Below are 24520 nucleotides of genomic sequence, written 5' to 3'. Positions count from 1 at the left end.
CACAACCATCTTTCCTTCATTTGGATCTCAGCTGTACAGTTTAGTGACGGCATCTTGTGACGCTCGAACTGAGAAAAGAAAATCAGTCCAGAGATCACACTAACACCGTGTGGTAATAGAAACAATTTGTATAGTTCCTTTTAGTGCTGTGTTTATGTCTTCTCAAGATAAATGCTTCCTGTGATGCTACTGGGTGAAAGGAAACAGATGTATTCTTCAGTTAAGCACCTACACTGTAAATTGTCAAACTGCTTTGTGAGGATTTTAGAAACACAAATCATCGGGACATTTGAAGCAACTTGTCGGGAGCAGTCGTCTCTCTTTATGGATTATCTATCCATGATCATGATGCAAAGTCAGTCATTTTAAAATCATTTTACAGTACAATGACATAGCAAATACAGTAACTCAGTTTGTAACACATGGTGGTGAACATAACGAATGAGAAAATACAAAAAAAAACTTAAATATTGGCATTCTACACATGAGGGACATTAAATCTATAATTTGGTCGTAGGAAGACTGTGACCTGTTCGCCAGCTGATCAGCTCAGACTGCACTTCCATGCACCTTGATGTAAATACAACTTCAGGATGTGGAAGAACCTTATGTGGGTCGTCAATTACCAAAAATATAAAACAAGAATTTGATTTATTTCTCCCAAATGGATAATCAAAAGAAAATTGCTTCTCATTGCTGATGTGTTTAAAGTTGTGAAATTTACTCAAGATAACAAAGTATCCAAAGAACCTAAATCTGAGCTGATGTATTTGTGCAGAATACATCACTTACATTACTTACATTTGATGTAATGGTGCATCCATAAAATAATGTGATACAAGATTATAGCTTCATGTAGCTTAAATTAAATGCTTTCACAATTTATTGGGCATTTTATGCCATTATTAAAAGCGATCCCAGCTTCAGTTAAATGTTGGATCAAGCATACAGAATATATTCAATGCATATAAATCGATACAAAAAATATGTCAAATAATTTTTTTTTCCCTTTGGAGCCTCTTAAAGTTAATGAGAAAATCATGATTCAAGCTTTTGAGACGGCCATATAAAAATCAGTGGTGCAAAAGAGCGGGACTCAGTCTAGTCTAATCGAGTCTGGTCAAAGCAGATGGGAACTGATGAATCAAACTATCTGTGCTGTGGAAAGCTCCGTCCTTCACAATGTGTCAGGAAACACCCACATGTGCATATAGAGCAGAAGAAAGCATCGCATGTGCAGCAGAGAAAACCTAGAGATGAATGAATCACTGTCGATGCCTGTGTCGGTAACAGAAGAATCATGATGTTGAGCAGAAAGCAGCAGAACTGTGAGTGTACAGCAGCAAGGATCCAGACGCAGAACCACTCGCCTCGGATCGGACGAAGGTTAGTCTCTGTTTCACATCTTCCCTTTTTTTTGTTTTTCATAGATGAGTTTCAACCACATTCACTTCGGGAAATATTTCATTTCTCGCCTCCTCACTGAGTTTTTACTTTCTTGCTGTGGCTCCCAGAGTCTCGTCTCCTGGCCTTGGCAGCGTAAAACCTAGTGGAAACATGAGATGAGAGCAGTTATCTTAGCAACACAATAACAGAAGCAAACAATACTCATTGTAGTGAGAGGCCATAGAGTAGACTGAAAGATGGACGACTAGTGGCCACTTCCAGAAATGAAGCCAAAATATGCTTGAAATAAACCTCGCCATCTTGTGCATTAGGAGCCAGAGTCGGCGCAGTAGTGATAAGGGGATAAAGTGAGGTGCCGCCAATACACAAGCTCCACCAATCACGTGTCAGTCTGAGCGTTTCACTCTGTTTTTATAGCGTCGAAAAGTATTTAAACCAAACTTACGGGGAAAATAAACACTTTTATTTGACTTTTTAGGTCGACCAATGTCCCATCTGCTAATATAAGGGAATGTAGGGGTTCATGACCTATACTGTAGCCAGCCACCAGGGGGCGATCGAGATGCGTTGGCCTCATGTCATCCATCTTTATACACAGTCTATGGTTTACATGTTATACCTTCGCTGGTAGAGATAGAGGAGGAACAGCAGCTCATCTCTGAAGCAGGAGAGTTGATGAGAGGAGGAGAAGGATCCGGAGGAGGATAAAAAGGAGGCGCAGGAGCACAGATCTGAGATCAGTGTGTTCACTCCCTGGTGAAGAGAAGGGTGGAAGAAGAAAGATAATAATGATCCTCATTATGAAGCAAAGTCTCTCTAGAGGGTAGAACTTGTCACAGAGCTAATTGCCTTCATCAAGGGGATGTTTCCATCTGTGTTTATCTGTAAGTTAACAGGATTACACAAAACTAACAGACGGATTTACACAGAATTTGTTTAAATTATGCAGCATGGGTCAGAGAGGAACCCAGTCAATATTGGTGTTAATTTTCTTTCACTCTCTTTAACATTGCAAGCTTCTTTTTCTGTTTTTTTACCAGACATGTTTAGAGGACTAATATCTATGAGTGTGTGTAATTTGGTGCAGCTTGAATGAAATTAAAGGGACTATTTTGCCCTGTCGGAGGAATTCACTCTACTGAGGGCCACACTAGTTAAAAAGCTTATTTTGTCTGACAGCAGAGACAAGTGAAACTAAAACTCAGTGCAAACCACATGAGATTAAATAACTTGCAAACTGGGACTTTTTTGCAGTAAAGTAGAAGTGCTGGGTGCACATGGAGCCAGAAAGTGTTTGTACTCACTCTGTACATCAAAACTGTCCCCTGCAGGTGACTCACAGACTTCAACTGATCCAGACAAAAAGAAACACAAGACAGAGCCATAAAAAAAAGAGGATAGAGTTCAGTGTCACTCAGCACGATCATCAGATTATAAAAAGTACTTATACACTTATGGTTTTAAGTGTATTGCAGTACAGACCTTGTGGTTAATGAAGAGCTGAGGGGCCATAGACAGGAAGCCAAAGGCGTAAACTCCTGTGAGGAGATAAGCGATGTGAATAGAAAAGTAAAGGTATCAACTGACACTAATTCAATTAAGTCATCATTATATATATTACTATATATTACTGAGTCATATAGATGAGGCTGTTTTAACTGGTAAAATAGACTCACCGGTCACCAGGCTGTTGATCAACCAGGAATAATAACTGTCAAGATACAATACAATTTTATATTAGTTTAATAATCAGTAAAACAGATAGTATATTTACCAGCTTTCAATAGACAGTACATTTGGTAGTAATGCTACACAATAATCACTAAGAACATCTTACTTCACAGGTCTGATTTGAATCTGACTGGATAAAAGCAGATGCTTGGACTGAAATGTTTTCACAGGACCTGGTTATTTGCTTGCACTGCACTAAGAAGGCATTTGAATTATGCGGCAAAGCAGAATAATGGTGATCAGCTCACCTCTTTTGGCGTAAGTAGGCCAGAGAGAAAATAGCTCCACTGATACACAAAGGATAAACCAAGTAGGACAAGTATCTGGAAGCCTGCAGAGAGAAGCAGATAGAACAACCAAATGAATTAAAGATGGAGGCCGAGACTTAGAATCAAGAGCTCAGACAAACGAGACAGAGACATACTGATACCTGTGTGTCATACTCCAGCGTCTTCCTCTCTTCTTCATCCAGTTTATTTGACTGCACAGTGAGAGAAGAGGAAGTGTTGGAAATAAAGAAATGAATAGAGTAACACGGCTGGAGCTAAGAGGCTGGACTACTCTATTTTATAAGAGACTTAGAAAGTTGTTTAAACCACAACAGCTCTGCCACTTTATGTAAACTAAGTTTGAACACAAATCAGTGACGACAGCATACTCACGTGCACGTTGGAGCTTTTCCACAGCAACTTGAACTTAAACACTTTGAATACCTTCCACACCTGGTGAGAAAACAATCTTAGTGCCTCGGTCTTTACATCATACTTGTTTTGTTAGAGGTGACAGATAAAACCCTAAATACCTCCACACAGGCGCCCAGTCCGACAGGGAGCAGCACCAGCAGACTGGTCTCCTCCAGCAGATGGAGGAAAATCAGCAAAGTACTGAGACTACGCCACAGAACTGCAAACGCAGTGGGGGGAGAGAGAGACACTGTTTCAACATTTCTCAGGTGATGTCTTAAGTTGTTTTCCCAATGTGGGAACTTTCCCCAGCAACCAAGAACCTTTGCAGGGAGCAGGGTCTTAAATTAAGGATTTTATTTCAGCCAGTTAATTTAGTTTCCTTAGATTCTTGTTTCTTTTCTGATCAACGACAGCATGAGTTCAAGTTCTCTCTATGTTTTCTGTTTTGGTGTCGCTAGATTAACACCGCTCGTTTACATCGCCACCTGGTGCACCAGAGTTGAACTGCTCGATGTAGCTGGTGGTTGTTCAAACATCAGCAGGCTGATTTGTCTTATCTCCGCTGGTCTTAAGATCGAAGTGGAAACATAGATGAACATTAGTCTGCAGGAAACATTTAGTTCCTTGAAGAAGTTCCTGGGACTACAAGGACCAGGTGACTTTGGTTGAAACACGACTTTACTGTTTTAGATCTACCACCAAAACTTGAATGATGCTTGTTACTGCTGTCAATCCCTTCAACATTGCCTCAATGAAGCCTTAAGTGATGCAAACGTATTTAAAAGTCAAGCTTGAATAATGTGAAGATGTTCTCTCACCTGACTTTCTGGACATTCCCACCAAGTTCTTCTTTTTTCTCCAAGAGCTGATGTCATTTTTAAGAGCCAGAAATTCACAGATGAGCTGAAGAAGAATAAACAAACACAGAAAAACAGCATGCTTTTAATTTTACAATGCTTCAGTTGCCATGTTCCCTCATGACACTCACAAAACTGTGCTCTATGAAAAAATACATGAGATTGTGTTTGGTTGTTTGTAACGGTGTTTTACTAGGTGTAACATAATCTTACTTGCAGAGCTGTGATGAGTGCAGTCAGCACTAACAGGTAGAGGTTGGATCCCAGCAGAGTTTCTTTGATTTCATCAATGTTTCCCTCAGTGAAGCCTTAATAAACCCAAAGAAGCAGCAACATAGGATTCAGATCAGTCCCCTGATAATGAACATCAACAGGCCTATATTTTAAAATGTATCAATTGCAAAATATTCTGCAAAAGTCATTCCTCAAACATAACAAGTTTCTATTACAATGAAAAATACTACATAACCATGAACCCAATCCGTGTTTTTGCCAATCAACTTTCACTTGATCGTCATATAACAAAATATCTGTTGCGTTATTAACTCACCAAACTGTCGAAGGGAATAAACCACATCCTGCAGGTGAACCCAGAATCTGAATCCCCTGAGAGAGATTCCCTCGTAGGACACAGTCAGAGGGAGGAGAACAGTGCTGCTGTTGATCTCCTGTCGAAGGACGGATACATACATGTGTGATCACGTTAAACTAACTGACTCTGTATTTAATGGAAAAGATTTGACTTAGTGTCATGTGGATAAAAGCGTCCAACCATGAGGTCTCTGACTCTGACGCTGAGTTCATTAACCAGCAGCAGAGGAAGGTAGACCATGTGATGTCTGTCCTGAGACCTACGATGGAAGTAGAGGGGGAAAAAGTTATATTTAAGCATGTGTACTCCTACAAAGCTGCAATCATCTGGTGGTGCTGCACTGTATTTTCGAAAAAGTATGTAATTTGTGAAAAACAAAATGATATATGCTGGTTGTTGCTAACTTTGGGTACAAGTTTTCATAAAGTGTTATACAAGTAAATACAAATTTTGTAATCTTTTTCTTGTTGCTTATTAGATAATTTTACCTCCTTATGACCGTATAAAATATAATTTATATATATATGTATATAATAAATGTAAATGCATACAATGCTCTTTCTTTACAGTTCATGGACATTTGCTAGAGCTGTCTGCAGATTGATGCATGTTACTAGTGTATGAAGAGTATAAGCAAAAGGTTGTACAGATAAAATAAATGCTTATAACTCTAGTTTGCCACAGCACATTAATATTGAGAAGGCTGGACTCTCCCATGCTTCTCTTGTTATCATTTAGTTCATAATTTTTTTGTATTGTCTCATTCTGAAATACTGATAAATGAGCAGCAATCCACTTAATTCTCTTGCAAATGGCTTATAGAAGAGCTTCTTAAACTGATGACCCCAGCGATAGACTCTCATCGTGAGCAGCAGTACTAAAGCAGTGATCAGCAGAACTTTGCCTGATCCACTGGCGTTGACCTCCAAAGCTTCCTGTGGACACTTACACTCTCATGTATCGACGCACATCACTAGGAAGCCCCGCCTTGTTGAAGGTGAAGTCCTCTGACATCATGGTGACTGACAGGTGAGGTCTCCAATGGGACACAGGATTCTCTGCTTTGGGGCTGGACCTCTGATGGGGCCAGAAAAAAGACCGTATACGTACATGGCGCTTCACATGGCAGCTGACATATGATAACACTTTGAGAGAGGAAGCTGAGTTGCATTTTTACCTTGTGCGGGTCCCTCGGCGCCTCAGTGAGTGTGGCTGTGATGTGGGTGGTGAGCTGAGCCGCGTAGTGGACTTCTCTGCTGTCCTCCAGAGGGGAAACACTGGCTTTGTGAACATAGACCACTGCAAACAAAGTGCCATTAGCCCGAGTCTGCTCTGGCAGAGAGACATTCACCTGCCTATAAAGAGAGCGAGTAAGAGAGAGAGGGAGGGGGAATGAGGGAGGAAAAAAGAGGAAAAAGAGATAAACATTCATAATATACTCATGTTGAGCTTTTACAAACGTTTTTTTTTATTTGTATGTTTCTATGTTTTTGGTTTGAACAGTTTTACCTCTTTTGGCTCTGAGTCTATGCAAGATGCAGTTGTGGAGGAAGTACTACTGAAGTAAAAGTACAAATAAATAGACAAAACTGTAATCAAGTAAAAGTACCACATTTACTTTTCTAGTGGAGTGAAAGTAAGTCCCTACTTGCTTTTTAATATACTTAAAAGTAAAAGTACTTGCAGAGTGTAAACCATTTCCTTATGCAACAGTCTACTAAATCATTATGGTGACCTACAGTGGTACTGATATATGTAGACAAATAACAGTGTAAAGCATCCATAAAATATATCTACTTAAGTGAAGTAGAGATACATGAAAAGTGTATTTAGGTACATTAATGACGTAAATGTACTTTGTTGCATCCCACAACTGGCAAGAGGTTTACAGTCTAGTAACTGCTCCTTTCAATTTTACACATAAAACAAAACTTTCTGTCTTCTGTGTTGCAACTATTATTGACGTGACTAATTTGCATGGATAAGCGAACAGTGTGTGTTGTTAACAAGTTGGGGATACATGGTTGTATTATTAACTTCTCAAACTCACCTTTCAAATGCAGAATGTGGGTCAAATGGGTCTATTTTTACAGCGAGGCTGAGTTGGCTGTTGTCTGGCATGAGGCAGGTAAACACACTCAGCTGGATAAAAGAGGATAAAAGAGTGAGTTCATTGTGAACAACAGAAAATGTCATGTGGTGGATGGTTGAGTCATTCGCTGAAATTAAACACTGCATATCATAAATAACTAAAAAAGTTGACCTCAAGCCTGAGAAATAATCATTATTCATTTCAAAGAGAAGAATGCATCAGGGGTTTTCCTCATTGTACACGTTCAAAGATAAATCCAACTCAACCGGCCTCATCTTGTTCAGAATAATACAAATGTTTGCTGACTTTCAACATCACCTAATCATGCCAGAGGTTCAGACTGATCTAGAATCATCTCTGTCGACAGCTCCATTTGTAATAAACTTGTGTATTCAAGTAAGGACAGCTGATCTGTGCAGAAGGTTTTCTATATAGCAGATAACATGGTGAAACAAACTTTTTTGCTCCTTTTTAACAAAATAATAAGGCCTTTGCAGAAGGACTGTGCTATAAAATAGACAAGAATCTCAATAAAAATGTTCATATCAGTCGATATTGATAATTATCATGATAAAAGACACATTATTATTTCTTTCATGTTTACAGGTTGAAACAGGTTGTGGTTTCAAACTCTACTTTTTAAAAACCTTAGTATGCATTTTACAATAGATAGCAACAATAATATCTGACAGTTAAATAGTGTCATGGGCTCCTCATAGAATGGAGCACACAATGTAGACAACTATATAACTTAAATTCAAATAAAATGAGATTGAAATGAACATTTTAAAATCAGAGAACGACAAACACTTGATAAAAAGCAAAACCGTTTGCAGATCGGATACTGGCAAAGGATGTGTTCTACCTCTCTGTGATAACACAATGCATAATCAATATATTGATACACAAGTGTTATATTTCTATGGATGAAAATGATATTGCACTAGGGGTTGATACTGTTTTATGGCCCAGCCCTGTGCGTTGCAGTGCTCTTGACCTGGATTGTCACAGAAATGAAAGGCTTGTTTTATTCCTGATGCCTGACTGATCTGCATGCTTGCTGGGATCAGAGGCCTGTGCTGACCTGGAGTCTGGGTCTGCCTGTCAGGTAGGAGGTGATGCAGGTCTCTCCCTTGTCTTCGTCGCAGGGTCTGGTGTTGAGGAAGCCGTAGAGCAGCCAGGCTGTGTGCAGCGAGTACACAACAAACACCCCGAGCAGCAGCTTGGCCACGGAGCTGCTCTTCTTACCGCCGCCGTCCGCCGCGGGTTTGGAGCAGCACGACGGAAGCATGACGGCGATGCCGACGCAGGGCTTCAACAAGAACAATACTAGATCTGTTTTTCTTTTTAAAAATCGGGTTTGAAATGTTTCTAATCGGATCAGATGGTCAAAGCGACACAATTCCCCACGCTTCCTCCTCGCTGCAGCATCCTTCCGGTGGTCTGTGTCCGGCGGAGGATGCTGATGCTGACTGAACTCCGTCGGCTCAGCCAGACACGTCTGAGCCGATAGTATCGCGATAGTACCGGGAACGAACTACACGTGGTATCACAGTCTGTGTGAATGGCTGCGGTAGAAAGGAGCTTTTTATATCCAGCCTGTGGTCCTGATGGAGGAACGACTTTATTAAGGCTCACCGTCACATAGGTAACCATGGCAACACTTGTACTGGCACCCTTAGTTGTGCTGCTATAGGTCTGGACTGCAGAGGGAACTCCCATCATGCACTGATGCATGCATCTCCCCCCACATTTATTTATTTTTAGAACATGTCACTGACTGCCCCCCCCCCTCTCTCTCTTTCTTTACCCCGCCTCTCGCATCTCGCATCTCTTTTCCACCCATCTTCCCTTTCCTCCCCATTTTTCTCTGCTCAACCCAACCGGTCGAGGCAGATGTCCGCCCACATTAAGTCTGGTTCTGAGGTTTCTTCCAGTTAATGAGTGTTTTCTCTCCCCAGTCCTCAAAATGCTGCTCATAGTGGGAAGTGGGAACTGATGGGTTTCTCTATAATTGTTGAGGTCTCTTCCGTCTATGCTACCATCCATCCATCCACTGGCCAGTTTATTGACTAAAAATAAAAGCTGGTTAAGCTTCTCCCAAATGATCAAGGAGATAAAAAGCCGTGAACTCTCATTATGTTGAGGTCGGGTTTTTTTCAGTTCGAGTGATTCGCTTCCCCATAGACGATCTTTGCCCGTTGGTCCCTGTCACCGCGGTGCATTGTGGTCCGGCACGCTGCTCTTGCTAGTGTCCTCTCCATCATGCTAACACCGGCGAGCTGCGTTCCGGGACCAAAGCACCGCGTCACATGTTGATTCACCTCAGTCTGTTGTCATCGACACACAACAGTCGTGTGTCTGTTGTGTCTCCGTGCACTGTCATGGTGGATTTTAAACGGATAATTACACACAAAAACACGAGTTGTCCAAGCTAACTGAGCTAGCATAACACGCAGGAGCTGCTGAAAACACCGTGAGGAAAGTTAGGAAGTGGCTCAGGCAGGAGTGTGTGTGACTGGTGTCACTGGAGCTGAACCAGTGGTTCCACCAGCTGTGTCTGTCATGGTGACGTGTGACCACTTCTCATCGTGCCTGTGGACTGTCACCACACGAACAGCTGGAGGGAGAGACCACCAATGACACGGCTCAAGGTGTTAACACATCCAACCCGAGTCCACGTCTGAGAGGAACCCCAGCCGCCATGTCCGCTTGTGTGAAGGCTGTGTGGGGGGGTGCTGGTGGTGGTGGTGTGGAGACCAGGCTGCACAGACTGCTGCTGGCTGGTTGCAGGAGCTGCCCCAGGATGTACCCCCCCTTCAGTGGGAACTTGTATCCAAAGCGACCCTTCACTTGTCTCAGTGCCTTCTCCCCCTGGAGACATGGCGTCACCCGAGGCCTCTGCCCGCTGAGGTGCACGGTGCCAGCAGGAAACAGGAACGTGTCTGTGCCCAGCAGGAGCTACAGCGATGCTGGATCGAGGCATCAACACAGACCATGTCAGTCCGGGGTGGGGGGGCAGGAGAAGCTGCTGCAGGAAGGAGCATCGTGGCCTGGTGAGCATGAGGGATGGGTTAGTTACTGACTTACTGACAACAGGTGATCTCAGTGTTCCAGCTGGTAGGAGACATGTGCACATCTTTCACTGTCCAGGTTGTTTGAACACATAATCATAGACTGATGGTAGTCAATGACAGATATATTTGCAGTGTGTGTTTCTAAGGTTAAGTTAAAAGACTCTGCAGGACATAACTGCCAGTACGTTGTAGATCATGTTTGTGTACGTAATGTATTAAAGTCTAAAATATCAATATCACCATTAATCTCTAAAAATCCTGTATGGTTCAGGCTCTACTCTACTTGTGCCTGTAGATGAGAGTAACTCTATTTAGGTTTTATCTTTCTTTCCACTGTAGAGGGATATTAAACCCATGAAAAACCAGTCAAACAATAGCCCAGACCTTATGTCATCCTTTGTCATTAATTGCCACCATTGTATATAATAATAGTGTCTGTGAAACTGAAATTATATTACAGATGAACCTTGATAGATTTTACAGGTTCAATATGCATCTGCAGGGTTGTTTTTAGGCATAGACATTCCTTTGCCATCAACAGAACATGGAGAGGTTTTTTTTGGTATCCTTGAAAGTCCCCCCAATCGCAGTCAGTTAGCTGTTCAACCTCATTGGGATTTAAAAGCTAAAATGAGTTCCAGGGTTCGTACGGTCATGGAAAACCTGGAAAAGTCATGGAATTTTAAAATGTGTTTTTCCAGGCCTGGAAAAGTCATGGAAAAAAATAATCTTCCAAAAGTTTTGGAAAAGTCATGGAAATTTGTTATATTCATATTTTCATGTTGTTCATTTTAGGGATGGGCATAATTAATAGACGATCGATTAAGACAATTTAATCGAATGCCCATCCCTAGTTCATTTACGCTGAGTTTTAAATAATTCATATGCTTTTAAAGAAATACGCTCAAAATATAGGCAGGCATACTTGGGTTTGTGTCATTTAAGGTATACTGTATGCCTTGGAATTCTCATTGTAAGTTTGAATACTACATTTTGTCACTTTTTCGTGTATACACCGAGATTTCACAAAATGTTCGGTCATGGAAATTTGGTTTAAAGTTATTGAAAAGTCATGGAAAAGTCATGGAAATCCATTGGTCAAAATTTGTATGAACCCTGGAGTTCATCTCTATAGTAAATCTCTACAGTTGTGCAGCTTCATGGTTGAAATATTTTGCCTCACATGTAGTTTTTCCTTGTCTTTTTTTTAACAGTGTCCCTTGTCCGCTGCAGAGTGACAGATGCCCCAATTTCCAGCGTGCTTCCAGCTTTCGTAGTGGTAAGAAATTCACAGAGAGCAGGTGGCCAGAATAATTTCAGTGGTTGCTGAACAAGCCACTGTTAGATCTAAGACATTTGTAATGGAAAGGTGCTAATGTGAAACAGTGACAGTGCAGATTGGAAATAATCTAGATTCCCAAACAATTTCAAACCAATCTACTGTTGTACACTTATGTATTGAAATATGTTAAAACTGGCTGTTTGAAAATTTGCGATCCCTCGATGTAGTGAAGTTGTTTTTATATTTTATTTATTTCACAGATGAAATTTGACCAGGAAGGAAATGTGACATCATTTGGTAAGTGAAAACAATTGATATTAACCATTGGCTGACTTCCCTGATGTGGTTAAAATCAAGGTTGTCTCATAAATTGATAATTGTCTATCTCTTATCTGGTAATGTCACCACTTGGCTGCAAAGTGTAGGTATCAAAATATCTTAGAATTTCACATTTTCAAGCTAGTCGTGCACAGTTGGACACAATCCTGTTGCTCACCACTGCTGCGTTACTTCTGCTGTGACCTGTGGTGTGACCCTCATGGTTTGACTTTGCTCCCTCACTCTGTTATGTAATGTTTCAGAACGAGTTGTTCTTTGTCATTATTGTACAAGATTTGCTATAATGAACATTTGGGATTTGGTGTAGAGTCCTACAGTCAGAAATACATGGAATAGAATTGTGTTTAGATTATTAGCCTTTGCTGCTGCTGTTCTTACTGAACTAGTTCTTTTTTTCTCCTACAGAGAAGAAGAAAACCGAGCTCTGCCAGGAGCTAAGTCTTCAGGCCAGAGACCTTCGCTTTCAGCACAGCACCAGCCTCACTGCCAGGAACAACTGCATCATCTTACGAATGGCGGTATGCTCTCTTCTTGTCTTATAAGCACACTCGGGAGACATTTCTGTTGTTAACCAAATTGACATCCTATTTGATCTGACACTTGATTAGGAAACATTCTCTGACCAAAGGTTGAGACCCAACAAAAGTAAACCAAAAACTCTTTTCCTGCTGATGCAGGACTTTAAACAGCTCAATTTAAAACCTGAGACATTCGGCCCGTCTCTAAATGAGACATGATGCCACCACGCGGATGGTATAAAAGTGCAGTTAATTAATGACAACTGGAAACATTTGCAAAGCAGAAAGTTTTATGAAGTCGTAGTATCATAACATTCTTTACAAGGTTATAAACTATTTTATTAGACTATTTCTCAATAATTACAAAGAATAATATTGTTAATAGAATGAAGAAACTGATTAGCTTATGTCAGCAACTAAAACTCAATGCATGTAGCTGATATTACAACTGAAATATAATAAAAATTAGTTCTGACAAATTAAGACACCTTTGGTCTCACACACTCCCGTTCTGCCCTCCAATCACTTTGACAGTCTGTGGGGACAATCCTTAGCCCGCGCCACAATTGACTGTCCACCAGAGGGCGTGTGTGAGAAGGTGTAGTAGAAGAAACAAGAGTCATGGCCGCTCATCATTTTACAGAATGAAATATTTTCTTCAGGTTGAGGCATATCATCTCTGGTCTCCACCACGGTCACGCTGAGGGAGCCACATTGTTGCTCACACCTGAACCCGAGTGAGAGAACACAAGCAATTCAGGAATTATAAACAAGATCATAAATACGTATTTTTGCATTCAAATTATAAAATAATTGTGGGCCTTCTTAATTAACAGAAATCTATAGTATGGAAATGGAATAAAACAAAAAGTATCATGTCTCAATCAGAAAAAGGTCAGAATGGTACTATCCTCATAGGAAGCAACAGAGAGTTTTTAGTTGGAGTTAATCTAATTTTCTAATAACCCCCTGTATTCTCACCTGTCCTTCTTCTTTCCCGTCCCAAACGCCCGACACTCCACACACTCCATGTGCTGCTGACATGTGTTCTGACAGTAAGGGCAGCTCTCACAGGTCGGGCCAGTGTACGGCGGCTCACATTTACATTTGCCGCACTGACACATCCCTCTACCGTTGCACAGCTGCTGGTTTGTTGCCATACAGGAGGCAGTTTCCATGGAGCAGCTGCAGTCTTCATCTGTCCAGCCGTCAGCACACAAGCAGTGTCCACATTCGCACATCCCATGTCCTCCGCATATTCTGTTGGACATGAATCATAGTCTTTTAAATAGAAATCTGTATTTTTAAAAGACTAATTAGACTAATTCTAATTAAGTAGAATAGACATGATTAGATAACTGCTTTTCACACATCATACCTGGCGTCGGCGTAAGGACAGTCAAAGTTGCTGCACTCGCAGAATCGTCCGCTGTATCTCTGTAGGGGGTTAGCTCGCTCCTCGCACTCACAGAAGCCGTCAAAGCACTCCCCCCTGCCGCTGCACACAAGGTTCTTGCGTCCTGAGCGACAGAAGTCTTCATTTTGCGAAAAGGATGATTCTTTGTACCTCTGGCAGTTTGGTCCGGTGTAAGAATCGTAGCACTCACACTGGCCACACACCAGAGCTCCGTGGCCACTGCAGGAAACGCTGCTTTCCTCGTGGCTTCTCGAGCAGTCACACTGACCTGGGGAAATAATTTGAATGTATGTATTCATAGCATTATAGATAAGTGCTGTTTGTTCCTTATTCTGACAGAGTTAACTTAATATTAATCTTATTGAATGAGGTACCGCATTTCATCAGGACTGAGTTTATCTCATTGTCTTAAATTCAGGGCTTTTCTAATACTCAGCCTTTTCACCATACATATAAACTATAGTCGGGTTCTGCGGTTGTACTCACAATCCAGAGATATTTCTAACTTCACACCCAATGAAAAGCCTCTGGGTGTGATGTGGACAAACCAGGGCCCAGTCCTGTTCTGGTTTGAGTCATCACTCTTACTGGGACACTGGGCGGCCTCAACAGTCACCTAGAGAACAAAGCATTTGTTATCATAGCGAAACCTGTTTTTATCATGAGACATTGGCCCCTAATGTCCTGTGCAATACATCAGTCTATGATTTGGTGACATGTACCGACAAGGGGTGTCCAGTCATGACTCTACTGAGGGTGATGTTGACTCCCGCTGGCACATTGGTGGTGTCAGTCATCAGCTCTGGGACAGGCTGGTCAGTCGGCATGGTGATAGTTAGAGGGAAAGTCTGGCTCACACCCGGCCTCAAACGGACGGAGACCTCCTGGGGCTGGAGGAACAGGCTCTTGGCATCTGCTGGTTCTGTGCTGCAGAGGTTCAGGAGTCACAAGCAGCATGATGAATAACTAAGAAGTAATTGTGGCCTTGAACAAATTATGAAACTATAAAATAGCAACAAGTATATCAGCACAATTTGATACATGTTTTGTTTTTCCCCGTGTGGTTTCACAGAGGATAAAAAGGTACCTGCTCTCGTTCTTGACCACCTGCACCGAGCCCTGAGGGTTGTATATATGACTTTTACGGCAGCCTGCTCTCCGCAGCCCCTTCATGTTATGACACCGAACATCAGAATTAGGGGCAGTGCACCAAGCACATTCCGGACCAGACTGGACGCACTCGTCGCAGCTGGAAGCAGATCTGAGACATGTTTGTTTTCTGGCCCAGCTGGGACACAGTAGAGCCAGCAGCAGGCAGACACAGAGCAGCTTCAAAGCCATCCTGCAATGACAATTTAACATGAGGATGATGTTATTGAAAGTTTAAATGTCGTCATCAAGTATCAGTTTCAATATAAGCAAAAGAACAACCTGTAACATATAAATAGGCAAAGTTCTCATGTTGAATTATTTTCTATTTTTCGTTTTTCTCTATGTTTTGATAGCCCAATATTCTGGGTCACTTTTTAAAATAAATTTGTTAAAAAAAGCAGTAATATTACACAAAATAATACAAATGCTTGCACTTCATTAGCCTGCTCAACAGCAAATATGTAGGACTGGAGTTGGGCCTGTTTGTATTTACTTACAGTTTTAAAACAGCGTCAGGTTTAAATATGTAAATGCACCATGCACCAACATTAGGAACTGTATTTCTGTCTAAACTCTAAAGATGAAACAAAACAAAACAAAAAATGTCTAACTAACTAAGTCTTACTCAATCATAAGAAAAACAAAGTAAAGAAGTGTGCATCAAGTAATATGTGCTAAATAAAACTAAAACATAAATAAAGAGCTGGTGTGTTACCTGAAGTAGTGAAAGCTTTCTGTGCTGTAGCTGTGTCCTGGGCCGGTGTGCCTCTGCTGACTGCTGCAAGCTGTCGAGCTTCGGTCGTATATCGCTCGTGTGTGAATTCAGCTTGAGACCCCCTCGGATCACATCAGGGTGCTTGGTTACACAACAACTGGTTCTCAATTATCAGGTCATTCACTGCAAATATTGACAGATCAGAGTCAACTATTGAGCTTGTAGTCTCCCAAACACAGATCTTCACCTACCGACATAGTTGCACACACTCGTTCACATCAACATGTGAAATGTCCTGTAAATAATCATGATGGTAAAAAGCCATTCATCAGCTACTGACAAAATTACTTTTGGAGTCAGTTTTTTCTAATGTAGCTGCCACCATCCCCTTCAGTTGACATCTTCATCTGCGTCCTCTATGTGTATTGCATCCTGAGATAATTGTATTCTTCCAGTTTAACGTCCATCATCAGCGCGTCCACTTTCTCACTGTGAAATGCCTTTCTCACTAAACTTGTCCTGCTGTTTTCTCACAAGGGATCACACTGACATTTCCAGGCAATTTACGATTAGGCTGGCAGGAAAAGTTCTGGAAAATGTCTGGAGCAACACACTCTGACATTTACATTCTCACATACGCCCCTTCTGGATTTCAGGGAAATGTTCTGACTTCAGTGCATGTCTGAAAACTGCTTTACTGACTAAATTCATGTAACTTTAAACTGATTCACCTTTATGATCTTTATGAGTACAGTACAGTTCTAACATAGATACTGTCATCCTGTCTGTCTTCCCATAGTCTCTGAAAGCCATCGTAACGCCACAGTCCCTCTTGGTGTTGGATTTCCGTGGTCTGGGATTGGAACGCTGGTTGGTACTGGAGCTTGCTCCTCAGCTTGCCTCACAGACGCACTCTCTGCCCTTTGAGTTCAGAGCACTGGAAGCCATACTACAGCACAAGGTGAGACAGATTAGAGAGCATCCAAGCATATTCTAACCAAGATAAAACCTCTCTGTAAACAGAGAACATACATGAGGTGAAGGCTTGTACATGTGTTTGTTTATGTATCTGTGACAATAGGTGAACACGCTACAAACCCGGCTGAATGAGGTCGAGCCAGCAATATTGGATGTGTTGGAATCCTTAGTGGATCCTAAAATCCTTTCTGCTGACAGAAGTAAACTACACATACTTCTGCAGAACAGCAAGAGGTAACGCAAACAGCCATATAACTCGACATAGCTCGTACATACTCAGGTGGAGCAGGGGAATGCAGTTTTCTGTCACTGCTTCTCATCCACCAACATGCACACTGGTAGTTTTAGACCTTAACATTCACGTATCGTCTTGTCTCTCTTGTTACCCCGACAGTTTATCAGAGTTGGAAACGGACATAAAGGTTTTTAAGGAATCCCTGCTGAAGATTTTGGATGAGGACGAGATTATTGAAGAACTCTGTCTGACCAAGTGGACTGACCCAAGAGTTTTGTATGTTACATATGCACTCACATATACTTATACACATTTTAACAGCAGGTTTCTTGTCAAGTTGTCAAAGACTGTTCAAGCCGTGAATATGTTTTCTTCTCCAAACTAAAAAAATGATTTGTCTGTTAGGTGGAGATTGAAAATCCCAGAAAACGATTGTTTGGGATTAGAGATAAATTTGGTTTCAAGTTGTGCTTATCTATGTGCACAAAAAAAATTTGCTAATTAATTAAAGATAACAAAGTACTTTTAGATTTTTTGTTTCCAACTTCAACAACAACTGCAAGAATGCAAGTGATAATCCTACACTTCGTTGATGAAATATGGAATGACCATTAAGCATTGATATGATATACAAAATAAGGACATATATATTGTTTTATAAATTTTCTGGACTGTGTATAAAAAACTTTTACTTGCCCAAAACAAACTAGAAAGAGATTTCAATCCAAAGTATGATGCATCATCCATTAGGCCACATGGCTGAATGTGAAGGGATTTATCGATAAGATTCTGTCTGCTTTTCCAGTGAGGAGAGCAGTCTGGGCCTCGACCATGCTGAGGAGATGGAACTGTTACTGGAGAATTACTTTATGCAGGTATCAACATCCCACATAGCAACTCTGGCAGTTTTTTTTATTATTATTAATTCTAATTTAAGATATTCAAATTGACTAGTGTATGCTCATCAATGGATTAATTCAAGTTTTCTGAAATTGTGAACTAACTACAATGCAGTGACTCAACTGACGCAGTTTGAAGCTACAAGGAGATTTTCATAATGGTCTGTTTAAGACACGTTTTTTGTCTTCAAAAGATGTATCTCCTATTCTGTTTGTTTTGATTTAAAGCATAATACAATATTCAGGGTTCGTACGGTCATGGAAAACCTGGCAAAGTCATGGAATTTTAAAATGTGTTTTTCCAGGCCTGGAAAAGTCATGGAAAAAAATAATCTTCCAAAAGTTTTGGAAAAGTCATGGAAATTTGTTATTCATATTTTCATGTCGTTCATTTTAGGGATGGGCATAATTAATAGACGATCGATTAAGACAATTTAATCGAATGCCCATCCCTAGTTCATTTACGCTGAGTTTTAAATAATTCATATGCTTTTAAAGAAATACGCTCAAAATATAGGCAGGCATACTTGGGTTTGTGTCATTTAAGGTATACTGTATGCCTTGGAATTCTCATTGTAAGTTTGAATACTACATTTTGTCACTTTTTCGTGTATACACCGAGATTTCACAAAATGTTCGGTCATGGAAATTTGGTTTAAAGTTATTGAAAAGTCATGGAAATCCATTGGTCGAAATGTGTATGAACCCTGAATATTAATGTCATCTAATCAAAAGCAGCAATAAATATTGTTGCCTGGGGGGGAGATGGGTCATGTACAGTGAGTTAGAGTCTGTGTTGATTGTGAGTGAATATGAACTGCTCCATTCAGGCTGAGGAGCTGGGGAACAAGGCCAGAGAACTGAAAGGGCTGATAGACGACTCTGAGAGTGTCATCTTCATCAATCTAGACAGGTACACTAAACACACGCACGCACACTGGGTGTACACTACCTATACCATTACCTACAGTATGTGTATGTATACTCTTGAATAACTCACAACCCAGTGATTATAAGAGCTGTAAGTAGAGGGACCTTTAACTGCCACTTGTTATTCTGTGGTATGCAGAATATTTTTACTGTTCAAAATGTGTTTTTGTAAGACGTATCATTTCAGCATTTTGTGTGAAACTGCTATGATGACATTGAAACTCACAATGGGTGTAAATGCTGTTCTTTTTTCGCTCTGACTCTCAGACAGGATTAAGATCCATATTTGTATTCTCTTGATACAGAGCGAGTTGTCTGTCTGATTTATTGCAGCCACCGTAACGTGATGATGCGTCTGAACCTGCAGCTGACCATGGGTTCCTTCTCCCTCACCTTGTTCGGTCTGATAGGAGTGGCCTTCGGAATGAATTTGACGTCTTGCTTTGAAGAGGTGAAACACTTTCATGCCAAAGAATTACATTGAGTGTGGAGTTTGACTGTTGTGTTTGCTGTTTACGACCCCTCAAATATTAGGGTTTTATTGCTTGCTTTACTTTTTTTCTGACTTTTGAACGGTTAATTTGATAAAATGAGCAAATTCAGATTCAGAAAAAATATAGATTTATTCGATTTAAAATTGAGTTTATATTTTAGTGTGTTTTTCATGTATTTCCCATTCGTGCTCACTGTACACACTGTTTTTTCTGTATTTATACCTTTTTATATATTTTTGTGTTTTACTTTTGGTGTCTATTACCAGGACCCTCGTGTTTTCTGGCTGGTAACAGGCTTCATGTTCTTGGGCAGCGGGATGATATGGCGACGACTGCTGTCATTTCTGGGACGACATCTAGAGCCCTCAATGGTAATAGACAATCAGCCAAAATGTGTAGAATATGTCATCTCTGCACGTGCATGTTCTGAGACCACTTCACACCCCAAAGTCCTGATTATTTTATTTATTGTCAAATAAGCTCAGGTCACAAATGTAATTTCTTCTGTTTTTGATTCAGATCCCTCCAGTTTGGAAGAGAAGTCTGAAAGCATCAGACGTCAAACCAGGAATCAGATGAAGTGCCAGCTTTGCTCTGTAAACTGCCTTCACACAGACTCTGTAGCTTTAAAGATGAATTTTTAAACTTACCTCATTTTTTTACTCTCCCATGACAATGGCAGAGATCGAGACTACATTCAAACATCAGGAGATCCCACTGTGTCCTTATATCCCTCACACTGTGTTGGAGCAATTTCAGATGCGTGGATGTCTTCATATTTAATTATATCTGTGGATAAAACATGTGGGTATTGCTCTGTCATCACAGATTTTATGGGCGTATGTGCAGGTGAAAGGCAGCAGCAGTTGAAGGGAAACCAAACTTATGATAGCCAGCCTACGTGCAGTTGTACCTTTCCTCATTTTATAGTTGAAAAAGGTTTCTTAAATGGAGCCATGCGACTCTATTAAGTCTATTGTTTCTAAAGAGTCAGTACTTTTCTAAACCGTCAATTTCCACTACGGACATTTTGACTTGTCAAAGCAGGAAAGGCACAGGTGTAAATAATGTGAACGCTGGCTCCGTCCATTACATGTCTCAGTTAGTCATGTCTGTTCATGAAACAAGGATTTATCAGATGATAACCCTAAGCTGCCCCTGCAGTTATATTCTCTTTCTTAAAAATCAAACAGAAAAACAATTATCTATATTTTTTTATAACTGTCTTACTTTATGGTTGTCTCAAATTGACAGTTGCCCTAAAATCAAAGGCTCTTATTACACATGGAGCTTACATGACAATGACTGTGACTGCTTCTAAAGCTGGGTTAACTTTTATTAACTTTACACCAAAACATTTTTCATAGAGCAGGACAGACACAACATTCAACCCAATATACTGATAATAGACCCTTAAACATAAGAAAGGGAAGTCTGTGTAGTATTCTATATGTTAAAGGCAGACCCTCAATGGAAACATATAAAGCCCTCTACCAACTGAAACCTTTGTCATTGTAGGGCAAAGCAAACTAGAGTGGCCTCACAGTGGTGGTTCCCAGCTTGTGGTTCAGAATACATGCAAGGGGTCAAAATTAAATCTCGGGTCATGAGATGATTATCCGAAAGCAGAAAAATAAAATGTCTCCTTAAAATCATTAACAAGTTCACAAGTAATACGTGAACTATATATATATATAATATAATATAATCCCTCCTTATTGTACTGTGTCTTATTTATAACAAGTTCAGCCAGACCCTATTTTGGCTGTTGTCTTCTGTATTATACAAGTTGCCAATAAAAATATTCACAATGTTCTTAGTTGTTCAGGTGTATTGTTTCTCAGTGGATGTAATTCAGTTTCTCTATCGCCAAATGACTGCAGCTTGTTAAGTCCAAGGATCACAATATGAACCTGGTGCATCCTGGAATCACCAGTGGGAAGGGAAAATTACTTTAAATTAAATTAATCCTGCGCATCCGCTTCGGCGCAGGAGTTAAATAAAATTAAAACATTTTTAAGTTCAATTAAAAACAAAAAAATAAATTATAAATAAGAGAAAATAAATGAAAAGTAAATTTTCACCACTTTCTAGTTTTCTGCAAATTTTGGTAAGAATTTTAGCCTGTTAGCCAATTAATGATTTGGCCTGAAAAATTATAATAACAATCCTTACAATTTCAATAGGGCCTCACTGTCTGTCAGTGCCTGTCAGTGCTCGGGCCCTAATTACATCCACTGAAATTTAAACTATGTAACTGCAGTAAATTAATGTTTCTTCTATACGTTACTACCTTCAAGAGAAATTCATTGTCTTTGTACAACAGCAAAGAAATGTATTTTGTTTGAAAATTCAGTGCCATGACAGAACTGAGGCTGTTGGTGTTGTTCTTTTGTGCTGCTGTAACCATTCTTCTGCACTAGAGGGCGTCATATCTACAGTTTTCAACCCTATTCGTTTTTTCTAAAAAAAATAGAAAAAAACACAAATTTACATTTTTAAGTCCAAAGATGCAACTGCACAACCTTGGGGTGCTTTTTCTTTTTAAACCTAGCCAAACATTACTGTCTCCCTCGTTCCAGTTTAAAAAATCCTGAGTCAGTTGGCTAATGCTCGTCCACATTACACCTTGGTTAGCCCTTTATTTGGGGGTGTGGGATAAAGGATTGATCATTAAACTTAATGTGGTTATAAGTTACTGTGCAATAAATATCTGACTTTTGTTCGTAGCGTTAAGATTTGACGCTGAACTTCCTTTATCACAAGCAGAATGCAAAATGTAGTATTTTCATTCAAACTAGTGTTTAAGTTATGTTAACTTCCAACTACTGACTATAGCGAGCAACAACCCAGAGGTGTCCACAAGACCATGACTTTCAGATTATTGTTAATTCACATACTTTCATACATCCTACAATAATTCAGGGGGGCTTGCTACTATTCATTCTAAATTGATAGTCATGCTAATATTTGTAGTAAAGAGTAGACAATGGTACAGTTAACCTAATCATTAAGGAGAGTTTGTACATTAATCCATTGTGAAAGATGGCAAAGAAATGAATATAGTAATTGAAGAAGCACTTAAATCTTTTACTCAAGTAGTAGTAGCAAAATCACAGTATAAAAATACTCCAGTAAAAAAAAAGAGCAAGATATATATTAAACCCAAAAGAGATTAAAATGGGACATTTATCGATAATTATCAATATCCACTGCTACTATTCATTCTAAATTGATAGTCATGCTAATATTTGTAGTAAAGAGTAGACAATGGTACAGTTAACCTAATCATTAAGGAGAGTTTGTACATTAATCCATTGTGAAAGATGGCAAAGAAATGAATATAGTAATTGAAGAAGCACTTAAATCTTTTACTCAAGTAGTAGTAGCAAAATCACAGTATAAAAATACTCCAGTAAAAAAAAGAGCAAGATATATATTAAACCCAAAAGAGATTAAAATGGGACATTTATCGATAATTATCAATATCCACTGATGCAATTTTTGTCCAAACGCAGCCCGACCTCTTCCCACTGGTTTCCTGTGAGTTATTATCATATAGATATCTCTTATTTACTTTGTAAAATTAAGTGAGGGCCCATCTCATCCAGAGGGCCCATCTCATCCCATCTCATCCAGGGGGCCCATCTCATCCCATCTCATCCAGGGGGCCCATCTCATCCAGGGGGCCCATCTCATGCCATCTCATTCAGAGGGCCCATCTCATCCAGGGGGCCCATCTCATCCAGAGGGCCCATCTCATACCATCTCATTCAGAGGGCCCATCTCATCCAGGGGGCCCATCTCATCCCATCTCATCCAGGGGGCCCATCTCATCTAGAGGGCCCATCTCATCCAGAAGGCCCATCTCATCCAGGGGGCCCATCTCATCCAGAGGGCCCATCTCATCCAGAAGGCCCATCTCATCCAGGGGGCCCATCTCATCCAGAGGGCCCATCTCATCCAGAGGGCCCATCTCATCCAGGGGGCCCATCTCATCCAGAAGGCCCATCTCATCCAGGGGGCCCATCTCATCCAGGGGGCCCATCTCATCCAGAGGGCCCATCTCATCCAGGGGGCCCATCTCATCCAGAGGGCCCATCTCATACCATCTCATTCAGAGGGCCCATCTCATCCAGAGGGCCCATCTCATCCAGGGGGCCCATCTCATCCAGGGGGCCCATCTCATCCAGGGGGGCCATCTCATCCCATCTCATCCAGGGGGCCCATCTCATCCCATCTCATCCAGGGGGCCCATCTCATCCAGAGGGCCCATCTCATCCAGAGGGCTCATCCAGATTGTGCGTCTGTGTGTGACCCCGAGGCCGCAGCAGTCATGTGGTTGTGGGAATGTCGCTGTTATTTGTGTGTCTGTCGCTGCACCATCAGGGATCAAACGGGAACATGTGGACAGGATTCAGACCCCGGGGTCCGAACGCAGCGCTGCTTGTTCTGATGTCGCTACTCTTCACCAGGGTTCGTTTTGTGGAGGATTTTGTTTAAGAGTTTAATTAAGATTCACTCTGGTGCAAAAAGCTGTCTACCCATCCTGTGACTGAAACATATACTAACACCGTTGTATCAGTGTAAGCAGTGTCTTACTGTTACTCTTACTATAAGTTATTGTATATGCAGTCAGCTTGTTAAGTCCAATGGTCACAAGATGAATCTGTGAATCCTGGCATTACCAGTGGGAAGGGAAAATGACTTCTGATACACAAACCTTTGTTCATGTTTTTAGTTTTCCTGATTTGTCTTTGTCCAGTCCCTTGGGGCCTCGATTGGAACCTGCATGTCCAACAATCTTTTTTAGTTTACAACTTTAGAAAAAAACATTTTAATTTGAAAAGTAAGTAGTGATGGAAACTGTCAGATAAATATAGTTATTGACAGATAGATACTGAATTATCATGACGTGACACATGCAATGTAAAACAATATATTAACGTCACACCATCATACTCTAACCGCAAAAAGCGGTCCGCTTCATTTCCTCGCCCATGTTCGCACCGGCAGCGTAATGCCGGGAAGAACCGGGAAGCGCCGCTGCCACACAGACACACACAAGCACATAATCTCCTGTGGGGGGTGGGGGCGGCTACAGGCTTGCGTAGGTTAG

At 40.8% G+C, this 24520-nt stretch overlaps 3 protein-coding genes across 3 annotated transcripts; 1 reads left to right on the top strand and 2 right to left on the bottom strand.

Annotated features, from left to right (window-relative positions):
• Positions 1 to 1479: 1479 nt before the first annotated feature.
• Positions 1480 to 8656, bottom strand: LOC133014671 (lipid scramblase CLPTM1L-like). Its single transcript, XM_061081938.1, has 17 exons — positions 8450 to 8656; positions 7324 to 7415; positions 6451 to 6628; positions 6223 to 6350; positions 5454 to 5532; positions 5232 to 5349; positions 4895 to 4989; positions 4643 to 4727; positions 3941 to 4041; positions 3801 to 3860; positions 3569 to 3619; positions 3387 to 3469; positions 3084 to 3118; positions 2890 to 2945; positions 2712 to 2756; positions 2027 to 2160; positions 1480 to 1546 (listed from the first exon to the last, which is right to left on the bottom strand). The coding sequence occupies exons 1-17, from the start codon at positions 8654 to 8656 to the stop codon at positions 1480 to 1482; spliced, it is 1614 nt and encodes a 537-aa protein (XP_060937921.1).
• Positions 8657 to 9628: 972 nt separating this feature from the next.
• On the top strand, positions 9629 to 21216 carry mrs2 (magnesium transporter MRS2). The gene is made up of 12 exons (XM_061081182.1): positions 9629 to 10421; positions 11657 to 11721; positions 11985 to 12021; positions 12469 to 12581; positions 16665 to 16826; positions 16947 to 17077; positions 17238 to 17354; positions 17884 to 17953; positions 18808 to 18890; positions 19241 to 19358; positions 19668 to 19772; positions 19921 to 21216. Exons 1-12 carry the CDS (start codon positions 10070 to 10072, stop codon positions 19978 to 19980), a joined length of 1413 nt encoding a protein of 470 aa, XP_060937165.1. The 5' UTR covers positions 9629 to 10069; the 3' UTR covers positions 19981 to 21216.
• Positions 12854 to 15996, bottom strand: LOC133014055 (integrin beta-1-like). The gene is made up of 7 exons (XM_061081183.1): positions 15866 to 15996; positions 15086 to 15340; positions 14721 to 14925; positions 14485 to 14614; positions 13960 to 14266; positions 13563 to 13841; positions 12854 to 13308 (listed from the first exon to the last, which is right to left on the bottom strand). Exons 2-7 carry the CDS (start codon positions 15337 to 15339, stop codon positions 13104 to 13106), a joined length of 1380 nt encoding a protein of 459 aa, XP_060937166.1. The 5' UTR covers position 15340; positions 15866 to 15996; the 3' UTR covers positions 12854 to 13103.
• Positions 21217 to 24520: the final 3304 nt, after the last annotated feature.

This window comes from Limanda limanda, chromosome 11, assembly GCF_963576545.1.
Source record: "Limanda limanda chromosome 11, fLimLim1.1, whole genome shotgun sequence".
Classification (NCBI taxonomy): Eukaryota; Metazoa; Chordata; class Actinopteri; order Pleuronectiformes; family Pleuronectidae; genus Limanda; species Limanda limanda.
This window is presented reverse-complemented; position numbering and strand designations above follow the sequence as displayed.